This window comes from Glycine max, chromosome 2 (assembly GCF_000004515.6).
Source record: "Glycine max cultivar Williams 82 chromosome 2, Glycine_max_v4.0, whole genome shotgun sequence".
Lineage (NCBI taxonomy): Eukaryota > Viridiplantae > Streptophyta > Magnoliopsida > Fabales > Fabaceae > Glycine > Glycine max.
In genome coordinates, this window is record NC_016089.4 from 42,614,910 (window position 1) to 42,633,036 (window position 18,127).

At 31.6% G+C, this 18,127-nt stretch overlaps 2 protein-coding genes and 1 non-coding gene across 3 annotated transcripts; 1 reads left to right on the forward strand and 2 right to left on the reverse strand.

Moving 5' to 3' along the window:
- Positions 1-317: 317 nt before the first annotated feature.
- Positions 318-4,820, reverse strand: LOC100786974 (probable inactive receptor kinase At5g58300). The gene is made up of 3 exons (XM_003518234.5): positions 4,508-4,820; positions 1,742-3,154; positions 318-1,232 (listed from the first exon to the last, which is right to left on the reverse strand). The coding sequence occupies exons 2-3, from the start codon at positions 3,063-3,065 to the stop codon at positions 610-612; spliced, it is 1,947 nt and encodes a 648-aa protein (XP_003518282.1). The 5' UTR covers positions 3,066-3,154; positions 4,508-4,820; the 3' UTR covers positions 318-609.
- Positions 4,821-11,027: 6,207 nt separating this feature from the next.
- On the reverse strand, positions 11,028-12,817 carry LOC100777196 (60S ribosomal protein L10). Its single transcript, XM_006575323.4, has 4 exons — positions 12,681-12,817; positions 11,639-12,140; positions 11,427-11,508; positions 11,028-11,254 (listed from the first exon to the last, which is right to left on the reverse strand). The coding sequence occupies exons 1-4, from the start codon at positions 12,688-12,690 to the stop codon at positions 11,180-11,182; spliced, it is 669 nt and encodes a 222-aa protein (XP_006575386.1). The 5' UTR covers positions 12,691-12,817; the 3' UTR covers positions 11,028-11,179.
- A 3,990-nt stretch (positions 12,818-16,807) lies between these two features.
- On the forward strand, positions 16,808-17,825 carry GLYII-1 (hydroxyacylglutathione hydrolase cytoplasmic-like). Its single transcript, XR_005887932.1, has 3 exons — positions 16,808-16,975; positions 17,113-17,289; positions 17,539-17,825. It is a non-coding gene; the product is annotated as a hydroxyacylglutathione hydrolase cytoplasmic-like (transcript).
- The last annotated feature ends 302 nt before the right edge of the window (positions 17,826-18,127 follow it).

Below are 18,127 nucleotides of genomic sequence, written 5' to 3' on the forward strand. Positions count from 1 at the left end.
TAGGACAAAAACTCATCAAATAAAAAGTGAGACTCACTTGATTTTCAAAATAACTCAGTAAAAAAATATGTTCAACAGAATGTCTTGAAATTAAAAAGTGTGTTTAGCATTTCTCATATATACCAAACTATAGGTGGATACACCAATGGAGTACCTATTCTTGTTTTTTAACCGTGAAAATAAGACCCCATTTCTATAATCTTAAATCATTTTACAAGAAAAAGTTGCAAAAACATTCTGTCCGAATTCCACTGTTTTGCATTTAGAATGACGGCATTTTCAGAGGCATATGACACCCTGATACGGGAATTCAAAGATTTCCCGTCTTTCTTATTTGGATCAGTGTGACAATGAAAATTCATGCAAAATACATTTATGAATTATACAAGAATGTAAGGTTTTTAAAAATTTACTTCTTCAATGATCACTCACTTGATACTACGTTCCTTACCACATTTGGGGAATAAGATAAGAGACTACTATGTCATCTAAACATACAGTAGAGTAACCACAACTTTAAAATTCTAGAGACAAAACAAGGTTATTCCTTGCATTGTACAGAAAATAACAAGTGCATCATGGCGGGGCAAGCATACATATACAAAACAATCATGGAGTTTGTACATTAGAATCAGATTCAGATGATGTGTTACGGTTCTTCAATTCAGGAAGCCTAATTTCCTCTATGTTCCTAACAGTTTCATCCATTGTTGGCCTATTATCTGATACCTTTGCCACACAGGCAAGTGCAATCTGAAGCATCTGCACCATCTCCTCTTCAAAATACTGCCCTCTAAGAAGTTCCTCGTCGAAAACTTCAGCCGTCCATTCCTCACGAACCACAGACCTCACCCACCTAGGAAGATCAACCATGTCCTCATAGCCAGGATATCCTAGTGGCGCCTTGCCAGTGAGCAGTTCTAATAGGAGCACCCCAAAGCTGTAAACATCAGACTTCTGAGTGATCCTCCGGTACTCGGTTACTTCGGGAGCACGGTAGCCATTGGCTCTTGACATGGTTGATTGAGTGCTCATCATAGGAGTGAGTCCTACATCAGTGATGCAGCCATCATGTTGTTGGTTTATGAGCACATTGGAAGACTTGATGTTGCCATGAGTAAGTTTTGAGTCCATGTGATCAGTGTGAATGGAAGCAATTCCCTTTGCAGCTCCAAGTGCAATCTTCATTCTTGAATCCCAGTCTAACGGAGCTCTTCCCATGCCTCTGTTTCCTATTGTTATTCAGGAAGGATAGAAGAATTATACCAAAGATATAGATTTCTTATAATTGACAATTAGAAAATATGTGTCAGCTAGTTCCATGAATTGTTTATTGCTACATAAATAACATAATGCAGATGTAGAATGATGAACAAAATATAGCATAATTTGTCCATTATCTTGACTAATCCATAAAATTACTGCTAAGCAATCCTCAATGGTGATTGATTCTATCTTATGCTAATTTATCCTACTTTAACTATAACTTAGACTCTCATGTAAAAATCATAAAACATGCTACCTTTTCCATGACATTAAGTCAATTAAATTCTCCTTTAATAACTATTAACTTCAGCTTTTGCCTTTTGGTTACTCACATCAAGTAGCTAGATAAATATAATGCAGTTGAAGAATGGTGAAGAAAAGCATCCTTTGTCTATTCTCTTGATTAATAAAATAAGGTTCATGCATGGATTTAGGTAACAGAAAAAGACAATGTATCAATGTAAATAAAACGTACCATGCAACAAGGAAAACAAGCTGCCTCTGGAAATGTAGTCATAGACTAGAAGTTTCTCATCTTTGGAATAGTAATAAGCTCTAAGGGGCATGACATTCGGGTGCCTTCCAATTCTTCCTACAACCTCCATCTGTTGCTCAAACTCTTTCTTTCCAACTAGAACTTCCCTTAACCTTTTAACCACCACTGTTGTTCCATCCTCCAAAGCAGCTCTATATGTTGTTCCATAGCTCCCCTTTCCAAGAACTTCAGCTGAAGCCTTTAACAAGTCTTCAAGGTCAAAACTGTAAGAGCAACCTTCAAAGAAGAACAACTTGTTCTTTTCAGCCTCTTCCACTCCACTCCCAAAACCCTTTGAAATCTCAGCCTTTCCAGCACAAGGTGCCTTTCCTGTCAGTATGCCGCTGCTTTCACTCTTGGTCCTCTTCAAACAGCATACAAAGATGATCAAAACTAGGAGGGAGATAAAGGCACAGCCTCCAATTGCTAGAGCAAGTATAGTAGCTAGGCCAAAGTAACTCTTTGAAGTGGTAGCAGTTCTATTTTGTGGAGTTTCTGCTGGAGAGAGTGGTTGAGAAACAGGAGAATGAGAAGGAGAAAGAGAGGAAGTAGAAGAAGATGGATTGGAAGCTTTAGAACAGTTATTGAGAGGTGGTCCACACAAGTGAGAGTTTCCAACAAAAGAAGTGTATGGATAATTGTTGATGGAATTTGGAATTGAGCCATTCAAGTTGTTATAGCTCAAATTCAAATACTTGAGACTTGTAAGGTTTTTAAAGTCAGGGATAGCTCCAGAGATTGAATTGTTTTGGAGATACAACCAGGTGAGTCTACTAAGATTCTGAAAGGTAGTTGGAATACTGCCAGAGAAGTTGTTAGAGGAAATATCCAATGCTATGAGTTTTGGTGAGATAGAGGAAGGGATTAGGCCTGAGAAGTTATTCTGCTGCAGGTTTACATATTGGAGTGAAGGAATGGAGAGAATGTCAGAAGGAAGGTTTCCTCTAAGGCCATTGGAATGAAGGCTCAGGATTTTAAGAGAATCAAGTTTTCCTAGGCTGTTCTCTGGAATCGAGCCTTTGAATCCAGCCCCTGGAAGATGGATTTCAATGACACTAGTTCCATTTTGGTTGCAAGTGACACCAGCCCAAGATGTGCAAATTGGAGTGGACTCACTCCAGTTTAGCCTTGGGGCATGCGGAACATTGGAAAAGAACTCAAGAAGAGCTTGTTTGTCAGAGTTCAAGTCAGCCTCAATTAGGCCAAAGAGAGACACTGTGAAGCTTAGTAGAACAAATGGAACTGCATGGAATTGGAACTTCATTGGTGCCTGTTTGGTGTGAACTGTGAAGTGGAGGCAAGTTGTAGTTCCAAGTTCTGACCTTAGCTGTTCGTCATTCTTGCTTGGTTCAGCTTTGGAAGATAATGATAAAGTGTTAGCTAATCATATAGCTAAGAATGATAAAATTGTTCAAACTTCAAAGTCATAATGAACTACTTTTTTGTTCAAGAGTCATGGAGTCATTTGAGTAAGCATTAACTTGGTCTAGAAACAATGATTTGCCACTTGGAAAGTGATGCAGAACTTAAACATGAAATAGTGTTTTAGATTATTAGTTTAAAGATTGGATACTAAATTGTGCAGAAATCAAGTCAAATGAGTTGAATCATTTCCTTTATTTGAGAGCTTGAATTTTAGATGAGAATGTTACATGTGGTAAAACAATTCAAATAAATCAGTTGAAGAAAGTTCATTCTTTCAACATTTGCCGTGTTATCAGAACTCTTCCAATTAAAAAGAAAAAGACAAAGGCTTCACTGTGGACTTTAGTCAATGGGAGACTAAAGTGCACTTTTAACTGAGAATAAAGAAATTCTTACATGAAATCAGTTCTTACATGTTTCAAAACAAGCAAGAAGGAAGAGGGGGAAAAGGAAGGTACTAATTGAGAATCCAAGAAAAAGAGAACTCGAAAAAAGAAAAAGCTAAAGTTTGACTCTCTTTGTACTTTATAAAGAAAATGCATTCATTGCTAAAAGTAGGCTGCAATCTCTTAATTTAAAATGATGATGTCATTCATGAGTGCTGATTTCTAGTTTTTACCACCATACCTGATCAATGCATACTCTAAAAAGTTCATCCTCATTCTTCTTCTAATATTGAAAACTGTTTTTGTCTTGGAACCAGATTGAGACATTAACGGGGGACAAAGGATAATCAAAAGGGATGCAAATGGGTCAAAATTTTCACACTCAAAGCAATCATACCATCAATATTTTAACAGATACAACTTGCTGATTCCTCCAGTGAAGTCATGCAAACAAAACATCATTCCACTTAGAAACATTACTAGAAATATTAAATAGATAAAACTGCCAGGAGAGAAGGAATTAGAAGAATTAATAACATATCATGCTAGAATAACACTCATTGCAAGCATGTATACAACAACAATAAAAGCATTTTTCCCACTAAGTGAGATCAACTACATGAATCACACGGATGTCATTCGACTTAGTTAGCGACCATATTTTCAGAGATATATGGATCATTGCAAGCATGCATATACAAAAAAAAACATTTATGTAGATCTGTGAAGAAGATGGCTAAAATCATGGGATCAGATTCAAAAAACAATTACGATGGCTCAACAATGAGCAGCAGAGATAACCAACTACAAATGGACCAGCTTCATTGGAAATGCCTTGTTTTCCAATCCTTAATCATGGAAAATGTTATAAGTTAGAGGAACTAAGAGAAAATACCTTTGTATGAAATTCAGTGTGAAGATACCAAGAACAGAATGAAACATGATCACTTCACAAAAACAAGTAGGAGATATTCAATCCAGTTCAACAAGAGAGGAGAAAGTGTTATGAAGTTCAAAATTTCCCACTTGCCATTTAATGAGGATCAAATGAAATGGCGTGCAACAGGGCTAAACTAAACTTATTGAGCACGCAATATATGACATGAAACTATGAAATAAATAAAGAGATTAAAACTAAGCACTTAGGAGTTGGTCACACCAAGATATTCACACACAACTATGCTATATCATTGATGAAAGAAAGAAAGAAAAAAAATAATTTTCTTACTCAACTACAAATCTGCAATGACAGCAATAATGAGGGAGCTAATTAACCTACAAAATCTTCTATCTAACTAACAATCACATTAATGTGCACCTTTTGCTGTTGAAATTAGCTCAACGTATATAAGGAAAAAAAAAAACAGCTAGCATGGGTTTAAAGTCTAAACGTTTGAAATCAAAGAGCAAGAAATTAGCTGGCATGTCTTCGGGAATGGACCCTATAGAGTACTTATACTAACTAATTAAACAACGTACAAGAGAACTTTCCATGTGGTTTGTAGCATAAAGACAGCGATTATTTCCAAAGTGTCACGAAGATAAAATATTTAACACAAGTTATAGCAGTTTATTTTCCTTAATCAAGTAGTTCAAAGTGAGTTTGAATCCTGACTTGTGATATGAAATAAACGATATTGAGAGGAAATACTTCTATTATATGTGTTCACGATTCGATGAAGATTAGTTATTATTTTTAATGGGAACTATCTCTTACCAATACAAACACCATGATAAAAAAAATATCCACATTTATACATGTAACGAAGATAAAACGGAGTTCATTAATTAACTTGTGATACCGAATCCCATGCCTTGTGACAGAACCCGTATGATCACCGATAAAGTATATTATGGGGTTCTATGATTTGGGGATGGTGAGAATGTGATAGTGAATATATGCTGAGGGAGATAGTTAATAAGAACTGACATTGAATCCATATTTTAATTAATTAATAGAACTGTCGGTAACTTAAAATAATAATAATTAAAAGTCCTTAAAAAATACACCAGAATTTACTTTTTTTTACAAGCTAGAATTGAATTTATTCCTTTCAAAAACAAATGTTGCATTTGATACCCTGAATTTTAGAAATATCAGATTTTAGTAATTTTTTTTAACTTTGTTTGCTTCTACAGTTAAATATGAATACATGGTTGTCCGAGTCAGCAATATTGAAGTGATATCATATATTTTTACAAAACTATCAAATTGAGTTAAATAAATAAGAAAAATAGGATGTTTGAGTTAATGTTTCCTTACTTTCCTTTTAGTTGTGGATCCTACTACTAATTTAACACATAAAATCAATAATAAATATTTTTATCAAACACATTATTTATTAAAAATTAGAGATTTAAATTGTTTTCAAAAAAGATTTCGACCCCCTTTTAATATTTTTGGATCCGTCACTGATTCTGGGGTTAAATGCTACTTATATTTTTACAAAACTACTTACCTATTGAAGAGTGATACCATATCATATATTTTTACAAAACTACTTATATTTTTTATTATTTTATAAAATATTAAATGAAAAATAAATTTAATATTGCAAAAATATAAAACTCATTCAATACTATTATGCAAAGCTACAAATAAAATAGAAGAATTAGTACAAAAATATTCTAATAAGATTTAGAATTATTTTTACTCAAAACTTAGATGAGTGATTCAGTACATTAATGCTAATGGGATACATATTGGCCAAGTTTTCGAGAGGGGCAAGAGGCCAAGAGCTGGGCCATAACGTTGTGGTCATCTGTGGGGCATTGCTTTGTGTATCTAGCACGTGTTGCTAGGTGCACCCAGTATTTTTTAAAAATACTAAAATTGTCCCTGCGCTTTTTTCGCATTTGTGATGGTGTATGTAAGGGTGGTCCGTAAATTGTACGGATCAAGTTAATCCGTAAGATTGATACTGATCAAGTTGATCTATAAGGCTTCTACGGATCAAGTTGATCTGTATTGTTCCATAAAAGGTTTACGGATCAAGTTGATTCGTAAAAGGCTTACGGATCAACTTGATCCGTAAGCCTTTTACGAATCAACTTAAATGGCTTACGGATCAAGGATATTTTTATCATTTCACCTTAAGTGTTGGGTACACCAGCAATAATGCTGGATGCACCTAGCAACACCCCTAGCACAATTGCTGGTACTGTGGTACACCCAGTAAAATAATGTAATTTTAATTTTGTCTTGTTGATATGAATTCGTTTGAACCTCATACGGAATTACACATAAAATAACTTTTCTCCTAATTTCCTTGTGTCATTGCTATTTTGAAAAGAAAATGGCATTACTACAAACTAATGGGTGCCATAACTCATGTCAGATTTCAGATGTGAAAGCTGGGCATTTTTTTTTTAGTAAGCACAAGGTTACACAATATCTAACTAAGAAATAATTCGATACTTGAGTTATTAATTAATTTCACAAATTACTTTATAAATTGAACATGTGTGCACTCACTTTCTTTTCTTTTCTTTTCTTTTTTTCCTTTCTAAAAAAAGATTAAAAGTTACACTCACTTGAACTATTAATTAATTTAACAAAGTTAATTTATAAATTAAACATATATATGCACACTCTTATTATTTTTTAAAAAGTATGTTAACAAGTTAAATTCAAGTTCAACTCAAATATTTTTAGTACTCCTTTATATTAATTAAAGTAGATGATCTGAGTTACTCTTTCTTATTTTATTTTATTTTATCTGTCTAGGATAATGCACAATAGATTAAGAAATATTATTAATATCTTTATTTATATTAAAATTATTTTTAGAACTTCAATTACTCCTTCCTTTTTTCTTTCATTGACAATATTTTTACTTTTTCTCTCTTAGCTATCATTCTTTAATTAATAAATTATATAATAATATTTTACATTAATTAAATATTTCTTAATTTTTGTGTATTTTGTTAATTAAAAATAGTTTTGAATGAAGAGTGTTTTATTTATTTTTCATTTATGATAAACTATTATTTTAGTCTATTCCATGCACAAGATAAATGTTAATTTATATAACTAAAATTTATATAAAAAAATTGAATATATAAATTATATTATAATTATAATAAATAATTTTTTTAATATATAAATTATACTTTAGATTTTTTGTCATAAATAAATAGATCATTTTCACTTATATAAGAGTCTTATATCATTGTGTCAATTCTTTAATTAATTATACTTTAGATTTGTGGTAAATAATTTATAATATGATATAAGGTTATTTTTAACTATTGATAAATAAAATTTTAAAAATATTGAGATTTAATTTAAAAATAAAGATGAAAAAGATAAATTAAAACAGATACAAAATTAAAAAATGTTGCGATGTTTTGACTTTCGATGACACTTTCAAGGTCATGTAACATATCATGAATCCCACGACTATAATTGTTTTGTATCATCATATACCATATTCACTTACAACTTTTTCATAATGCTCCAATATAGTCTCTTTTCTATTCCAATTATGATCAAGTGTTCACATATAAATTTTCGAGATCAATCTTTTTTTTTTTTTTACATGGACAGCAAAGAAGATTTCCTTTCTTAAAACCACTAAATGTAAATTCAAAAATTTCATAAACTCATTTCTTATATAAAGGATTTGTCTAATCAGTAATTTGTATTCAAGTTTTATCTAACCTTATATCTTCCAAAAATAAATAATAATTATTAATTAATTCAAACTTACAAATAATAAACAAAATATGTTAATAAATTGTCAAAGAAGCATTTTATTAAAATATGTTAAGGGCTTGTTTAAACTTTAAAAAAGCAAGTGAAAAAAACATTTTTTAAAAGAACGATTTTAAGAAGCAAATAGAATTTACTGCTTAACAAAGCAGGAAAAAAAGTTCAGACAAACACATAAAAAAATATTTAAAAAAAGTAATTTTTAAGGGGAAAAAACTGAGACAAATGAACGCTATATCTTATCACAAACCATTAGATTAAATATCATTTTAATAAAGACCAAGAAACTTTTATTTTCTACATTTTCTTATCCTAATCGTGAAGAAAAATCAAATAAAACAAGAACTATTCAAATGATTCTAAAATAAATTCAAATTAACCAATAAGTAGATGGTTCAAGTGATATTAAACTCAATTTCCTTAAATAAGGTCATAGATTCGAACCTTGTAAATAAATAAAAAATCATGATTAAGAGAAAAAAACACTACTAAAAATGATCAACAAGGATTACATGGGGATAAGGTAATGTTATAATATATTAATATTTAATATTAATTTGTATCTTGAAAACAAATAATGTTATTTATTGATAAAATATTTTATTCTACTTGTGTAGTTATTATTGTGAAGATAATCTCATTCTTTCACCATTTTGGATAAATGTTCTATTTTCCTTTTAGCTTTATAGAGATAATTATATTATTTTGTCTTTTATAAACAAAATATTCAAATGTTAATTTTTTTCCTATCATTTTCTATTTTAAAGGCTATAAATAATTACATTTACAAGACTTAGTCTTCCCTTTATATCATAATTTATTTTGTTTTTTTATATCATATAATTTTATTATAGATAGTTTAAGAATTAAATTTTATTTATTAACCTTTGTCAATGTGATAAGCTTAATTACAACCATTATATAATTGATTAACAATTTGATATTTGAGGCACACTTAACAAGTATGCTCTCTTTCATATAACTTTTTTTTATTCTTATCGTTTTTCTTTCCTTTTCTTTATTTTTTTCGACATTGGTTGTGATGCTTCAATGTGTTTCTAGCTCGAGTGCATATATCCAACATGTTGCTATGTAAACCTTCGGAGTAGCAAACAAATATGGAGTTGCACCGTAGATCAGTCATTGCTTTTCCTACATAACTATTGTCATGAAACAACATTTTTCTTCTAATTTTCAACAATGGGGACTCTTTTTGAGCGGTTTTTGGCCACTATCATCTTGTGATTAACATAATTAACATTAATTTAATAAGCTTTTAGATCATAATTAATAAGATATTTTTCTCAAAAAAATAATATTAGTGTAGATACCAATTTTTAATAGAAATTTATGGTTCTTTATGACATTTGAAACTACTGATCAATATTTATAATTTTTAATATTTTAAAAAAATACATTTCGTTTTTATAATTAATATTTTTGGATATATATATATAATACACGAAATTGGCCCCCTATGATGTAGGGCCAGCTCCATCCACGCCGGTCAAATATTCTTGTGGAGATTAATTATCAGCTCTGAATATTTTTACATGAAGTCATGGATAAAAAAAATCAAATTAGGGGTTAAAATTTAATATTTTTATTTGTTTTATTTTTATCATCTAATAACACAAGCGCAACCAAAAAACTTGAACAGAAAATTTTGAAGCACAAAATTTACAGTGTTTTTAGTTTGCGGATAAGATGAGAAAGATAAATTATAAAATTCTAGATCTTTACTCTGTTCGAAATGATGTGTAGAAGGAAGGAAAAAAATGTGGACCCCAAATTAATATTGTTCCTTCTCGTTTTCAATTATTTAGAACTTACAAATAATAACATTATTTGTTTATAAATTTTGTAAGAAACATTTTTTTAAAATATGTTAAATCTTATCACAAACAATTAGATCAAATATCGTTTTAATTAAGATAATTTTTATTTTATTATTTTACATTTTTTAAAACAAATTCAAATACTAGAAAACCATTTATCTAATGCTAAATTAATTCAAAATACCAAAGGTGGAAAAAATATAATTGAGAGACAATAAAGGTGATGAATTCTATTAATCATCTACAAAGCTTGTATATACTTTGTATGAATAACATGCTCTATTTTTGGGGATGTTTTCTCATTGCTATTGTTAGAGACTCTTTCGCATCCTTATTACAGTAGAATTATTTCCTTGGTATGAAGAACATGATTTTTGCCTTGCTTTAAAGAGTTTTCCAGATTCAATAGCCAGCCTCCACCATTTACTCAACGTCCATCTTGAGAGGATGCCCAGAACAATTTGATTTGATTAGACAGAATATGCTGTAGCGCATAAAATGCGGGAAAATGCTTCTTACGAGGAATGCGGAGAAGTGGATTTGGGGATTTTCAGTAAGCAGCGAGAAATTACGTGTTCAAAGGGAAACAGATTTGGGTTTACTAGACCTGCCTCACCATCAGGACCTGTTCTCAAAGGAAAGTGTTCAGGCATGTTACGCAGCTATCAATCAAAATATCAAAGATATCGCCAAAGCAGTGTGCAAATGGCTACCAAAACATGATATTTTGTCCGGTTAATGAAATTTCACACTCTGCGAGTGCCATCAAACTCTCTTTAACAATGAAAACACAATACTAGATACCGTTCGTGATCCAGTATTAACTGACGGAAAATCGAATATCAAATAGTAAAAAGGAGAAATTGTGCATCATAACAAAATATAACATTAAAATAACCAAATTGAAGAGGTTCGCAAACAATTTAAGTAATTGGAATGTTCTGACAATAACTCAAATTCACTCTTGCAAAACTAAAGTAATCCAAAGTCTAGTATTTCCAAATTAACAAACAGACTAAGAACCAGTAGCAGTATCCAAAAAGGCCCTTCCGGGTTCACGGTTGGCCAATGGTCCATGGCAACCAAGAAGCTGCAAGATCACAAAAAGGAAATTGTAAGCTAAAGTGGACAACATGCACTTAAAATTACTAAAGAAAAGTGCCAATTGAATGCACAAAGCAAAATTCATTCAGAAACGTCCTCAAATGAATTCCCAACTTCCATGTTAACAAATTATAAATACTTCGGCAGCTTCATATTACCTTAGCATTCACACCATCGGGCACAATTCTATTCTCTGACTTGAACTTGAGATAATCAGAACGGCTAAACTTGGTGAAGCCCCTGAGCAAGCATTTCAAACAATAATTAGAGTTAAAACATAACAAAAGCAAGGCTATGTAAGAAACTACACAGATCAAATCAATTAATTCCAGATGCATAGGTAACATCAACCAATAGAACAAACACATACCATTTCCTGCTAACAATAATCTTTTGACGACCAGGGAACTTGAACTTGGCACGGCGAAGGGCCTCCTGGGCATGATGGCTGTTGCTGTCCTTGCAGCGGACAGAAAGAAGGACCTGTCCAATAGCCACTCTAGCACAAGTACCCTGTGGCTTTCCAAAAGCACCTCTCATTCCAGTTTGGAGCCTATCAGCTCCGGCACACGAAAGCATCTTGTTGATCCTAAGAACATGGAATGGGTGCACCCTGACTCTCAAGTGGAAAGCATCCTTTCCAGCAAATTTGGCCATGTACTTGTTGCAAGCAATACGAGCAGCTTCCAGGGCCTCACTAGAAACGTTTTCCTTCTCCCAACTAACCAGATGGACACAGAAAGGAAATTCATCAACACCCTTCTTCTTCATACCAACATCGTAAATCCTGATCTTGGGATCAGGAACACCACGGCAAAACCGTGACTTGGGGTATGGTTTGTTCTTAATTTGCCTATAACACCTCGCGGGTCCTAAATCAAAACCCATTCACAATTACAATTACAATCACAACAATATCACAAACTCTGAACTAGCTCATTCCAAAACATGAGATTGTAATTTCAGACACAATAGCATACATTTTTAATGAATATTAATGCTAGAAATTAACAACTTAGAATATGACATACAAAATCTGGACCAGATTATTCCAAAATATGAATAACATACATTTTTAATGGATATTAATACTAGAATTTGACAACTTAGAATACAAACATTTCATTGAGCACAACAACACAAAATATCTCATACAGTGATTGATGAACAAAATAAAACAACCACCTAGTTCTAAATTTAATTAACAGTAACGACAACGAACACGTAAAATAAATCACATTCAGAAAACGAGTTAAATCTAAATTAAAAAGAAGAAACAGTTTTCGAGCTTCAGAACAGAATAGATTCAGCTAAGAAACTCGATGAAACAATAGCGGATTTCATCATAGCAGATATGCAAATGAAACGAATAATCGAAATTTTTCGAAAGGGAAAAGGTGCTCAGAACTTACTTCGCCCCATGGCTGCGTCTCTCTCTGCTCTGCACGCGTTAGGGTTGTTGAGGCTGTGTACGCAAAAGTAAACCCTAGAAGGAGTGGTTTATATAGAGACAGTTGCTTAGGGCTTTTACCTGTTTAAGAGACGGGCTTTGCTTTGGGCCCAAAATGGTCCATTGGGTCCAGTTTCTTCAGTAAAGTAATAAATTGGTTTTTTAATGGCAAAACATATATCATTACAAATTTACAATAGGCATAACATATTCTTTAGTCTACAGATGTAAAAGTGAGCACCAGTGAATCAAATGGGTTAAAAAAATGGTTGGCTTATTTTATTTTTTAGATTGATTTTATTTTACTTAACGAGGTTAGTCAATCAAAATCAGTTAGGCCAATTTGTGTTAATCCGTGTTTTTTTTAAAATAATTTTTCTCTTGCTTTTTTGGATTTATTTGTTCTTAATTTATTTATTTATTTTATTTATTATTATTTTAGCTCATTGTTATCAATTACCATGATAATTTTATTGATAGTAATTTTTTTTAATATTTTATTTTTAAAATTAATCAAGTGAGACAACTTTTAAGTCTACTCACTCCTCAGTTAATTTGTATATATATTTTCACTTAAATATATTTTTAATCTTTCTACATATATGTGTCAAACGAGAAATATTGAAGTTGCCATAAACTCTGAATTATGTTTGACACTCACAGTTAGCATATGGGTAGACGAACTAAAAACAACATTTCTCAAATTTGAGACTAAAAAAACTTTAATTTGAAGTACAAAAAAATTTATAACCTCTAAATATGAGAGACTAAAATTATATTTAACTCTTTTTTCTCAAAAAAAATATAAATTGCCTTGAATTAATTTACTTTTTGAGCAATTTATATTAAAGAAAGCTCACAGATACACTTTTTAACCCATCTTCTAATATATTATTTTAAAAATATTTTATTATCAGCTGAAAAATTATTAAAAAGAACAAATTTTTATGTGAATCATTATTATTTAATGATTATTTCTTATAATTTTATAATTGTTAATAAATTTTAGTCAATAAGTATAGAATTTGTTCAAAGGTGTGTATTAAAAGAATTTATTTCCAACATTTTCTTTATATAAAGCAAACTCGGATAAATGTTGTTTTAGCAAGCGAGTGAACAATGATGATGTGATCTATTAACATAAATATTTTAACAAGAGTGAAATAGAAAACAATAAAATTTAATTTCATTCCATTTTATTATATCACAACCTATCTAAACAAACGCAAGAGATATGATTCAGTTGATCGAATAAATATTGAGTTATAATAGATCTTCTAATACTTTCTTTAATTATCACATATGAAAAAAACTATCTAAACAATCAAACAATAATTTTAGAGTTTAATAGTAATATAAGTATGTGTTTGGACGAGTGTTCACTAAATTAATTTTAAATAAAATTATTTTTAAAATGACATAATTTATGTTTAAATATTTTTATTATAAAATCAAGTTATTGGTAAAATATAATATAAATTTTTTGATTCAACATAAAAATTAAACTTAGAATTAATTCTGGACAGAGTTAATTTTGAAAACATGAAATCAAAAAATTGGATCTAAAATCAGTTGTGTTCTAGAATAAATTCCCTCACGCCAGACCAAAGACCAAAGACAGACTAAGCTTATTTTACACTGTTTTTCTCATAAAATGATTCCATTATATATTAAAACATCTCTGTGACGGTTAGATATAAGGTGTTGGCTTGTTGGTAGAAGAAATTGGGCGTGTGGGAGTGGTTGAATTGGGAAGGAAGAAAAGATGAGAATCCATCACATACCAATTATTCCTATCTGTATGTTGTTGTATTTGTAACTAACCTCCAAGACAACGTCAAGGGTTGCACTGATAAAGTTGAAAATGGTGATAAGGTCTCTCTTGGACCTGATGTCACTGTATTGGCCCTTCTCACGCCTTGGTAATATGCTATGCACTATGGCCCTTGCTATTATCAACTGTTTATAGTTAGTGTGCTGTGCTCTAATTTTGGATAAACTTTTCATTAAGCACTTGTAGGTGAAGAAAGTATAAAAGTAAAATGAATTACGCCTATTTAGATCGATAAACTTCTTTATAGACACTTGTAGGAGAAGAAGAAAACAAAACAAAAAAAAAGAAATAAATTTTTCTTGTATAAGCTAAAATTAGCTTTTTGGGAAAGTTAAATGAGAGAAGCTTTTCCAAAAAGCTTATTTTAACTCATGATGAAGTTAATTTTAGCTTATAAGAGAAGCTTATTTCATCTTACATTCTTGTTTTTTTCTCTTGTAAGTATTTGTAGAGAAACTTACCCAAACAAAATATGAGTTTATTTTCATAAGTTAAAATTAGTTTATGAAAAAGTTAATTTATAGAAATTCTCCCAATATTTTAACCTGTTTCAACGGAAATAAAATTAGTCTAAGCTCCAAAAGAAGAATAAGAAGAAACAAGTAGACTAACTCATGGCCGGAACTAATTTCAACAAGTCAAAAGCTTGCTTAGTGACAAGCATAATGTTTGAATGCCGAAACTTGTAATCAGGTCAGGGTGAATATTGTGCTAGTCTTTGACAACCAGCTATAAATTTTTGCAATGTATTTCTCTTGCTAGAAAAGTCTTGCATTGTAGAATCAATTGTGCACTGCTTGTTGAACTTATTGAGATAATTGTTCTCATCCTCTGTTGGAGGGATTTAGCCCTTCTTATCTGATGATAAAAAACAATAGATGCGCTGAATTGTGTAAAACGATACCAAGAAGGCATTACCTTGCTTCATTTGCCCTATCAGTTATTATTAATATTATTCCTATTTTTGTTATTATTATTATCATTATTATTATTCATTTTTGTTAGTGAGTTATTAGTTGTTGATATTTATCATTCTTTTGGTATTGTTTGATGTTTGCTGTAACAATTCAACCTTGCTTACATGTTTACCTCTCTTGTTAACATAAGTTATTTCTGTGACTTGCTCAGCCACACACAAGGTCATATAAGTTACTATGTTACTGGCAAAGAGGATGAGCAACCGGCTGTTTTTACTGGAGATACATTGGTAAGATGACTGCTCAATCTTTTTAATATCACAAAGAAGTAGTTATTTGGAAAACATGTAATAAACTTATTCTTAAAGCTGTGCCAAGTGCTTGTATTTTTGGCTCTCATTCTTTCTCTCTGAACACTTTCGTGTATATGAATCTTGAAGTGGTCCTTTTAAATCTCTGGATTTATCGTGTTATTGTTGCCCTACAGTTTATTGCTAGTTGTGGGAAATTTTTTGAAGAAACTGCTGAACAGATGTATCAGTCACTTAATGTAACACTAGCTTCATTACCAAAGTCAACTCGAGTATACCGTGGCCATGAGGTAAATCATACTCAAATCTCCATCCATACTGGAAAAAATAAATTCTATGGGAGTGTCATTGATGATTGATCTTATAAGTATAAATGATGAATGGGATTGAGCCACAAAACTGCTTCTTGCAGTTAGTTCATGTATGATTTTACCTGGTAAACATTTCTAATTTAATTAATGGAGATAGGAGGATGGGAATGATGCAAATATTTATGAGTTCTAATTCTTTCTACAGTTAATGAGGATGTATATCTTATTCGATGGTGAAGATGTTTTGTAGCTCCCTGAATTCTTTCAGCATCTTGGATCGATCCACAAAATATGTGTGAACTTCTTGAGGATGGTAGTGGTGCTACCCTAGGAATTGTTGGTTGTGAAGTTGTAAATAGTTAGACATAAGCTTCTTGGGCCAGTCCACACTTGTTAATATTATATGTAAAAACTGTAAAGTATTGTAAATGTAAGGATAATATTCCCATCTGTGCAGCATGGAGTAGCCAGCTTGATATGAATATAACAGAATAAGAACTCATGCTGAAGTTAGGGTCATTAAGTATTCATGAATACTGTTTCCTATCCTTTTGTTATGCTTCTAGAATGGAAAGTTATATTTCTAGTTAAGAGATAGAATTCTGTTACAATAACCTCAAGCAAGTAAAACCAGAAATCCTCCACTTTTTAGAACATACTTCTATGATTTTCTGAAATAAGATATAATTGATTCTGAAATATTTAATTCAGCTGCTCAGGTGTAAAGTTCTGATTTGGGAAGAAGTGGATTGTTTTAGATAATCCGTAGTGATCGTTCATAAGAAGCTCATTTGCTTGAATTGGCTGTGCACTTCTGCTTAAAATGCAAAACTTATGGCTTAGATTAAATAAAAAATGCAGCTGAGGCACAGAGAACATGCAAGGTGAGGAAGGAGAAATTTTAGATTGTTTTACTTTTGACCTAGAAAAGCCTAAATTCTTAGTGGCCTATTTTGTTATATGCTAGTTTCCACTTATATCATTAATCACTTGTAAGAGTTTGAAATTGCTTCTTCTCCAGTACTCAGTGAACAACTTGCAATTTGCTGTGACACTTGAGCCGGACAATTTGAGGATACAAAAAAAATTAGCCTGGGCTCGGAATCAATGGCAAGCTGGCCAAGCAACAATTCCCTCAACCATTGAGGATGAGTTGGAGACAAATCCCTTTATGAGGGTTGATCTACCTGAGATCCAGGTTTGTCACCTCTCCAGCCCCTCTTCAAAGTGTGAAACAAATAGATGATTTCATATGGTAAATGTAGTGTATACTTAGTAATGCTTTCAGGAGTTTATCTGTGCTTTCTATAATCAAATTGAAATTCTAACATATTTTCTTAGGAAAGAAGCTGCAATTTGTGGCAGTCTTTCATGTTATTTTCCTGGATAAAAATAAAGTGACACAAGGCTGAACCTGAAGCTTTTCTTGAACTGTGAATATTTGCAGGAGAGGGTGGGCTGCAAGTCACCTGTTAAAGCATTAGGAGAGATAAGGAAGCAGAAAGACAACTGGAGAGGCTAATGGAACTAGCATTCTCATTTGTTGATATTTCATTTTCCTTTTCTGTTTTATTCATATGAATAAGGCCTTTTATGTAGATACTGTAACTGTTTGTTTTGCCTGAAACTTAAATGACAGAGTCAGAGGCTTGTCAAGTTAGGGGCATGGATTGTGATTAGCACACTGTTGCCTATATGCATTTTGTTGTTTAATCCAAATACTAAGATGGTCCATTTCATTCATGTCATTTACTTCTGAACTTGAAATCCAATTACTTTTTCCTTTCTATTTATGTTAACGATGACCTAGCTTTATCAGTAGTGGTGGTAACATATTCTACTAGTATTTCTTAGGAATGCCTTTAATATCTTAATTTCTATCTAGCATCATTGTTCCTTGATATTTATTGGCTTTGGGTAGTTCATGCAAAGTCATGGAGAAGAAATAAACGAGTAAATGGATCAACTGAAGCAGGTCTGATCATTAATTTTAGGATAGTCTTGGGTATGTTAAATACCTAAAAAGAGTTTTGTCA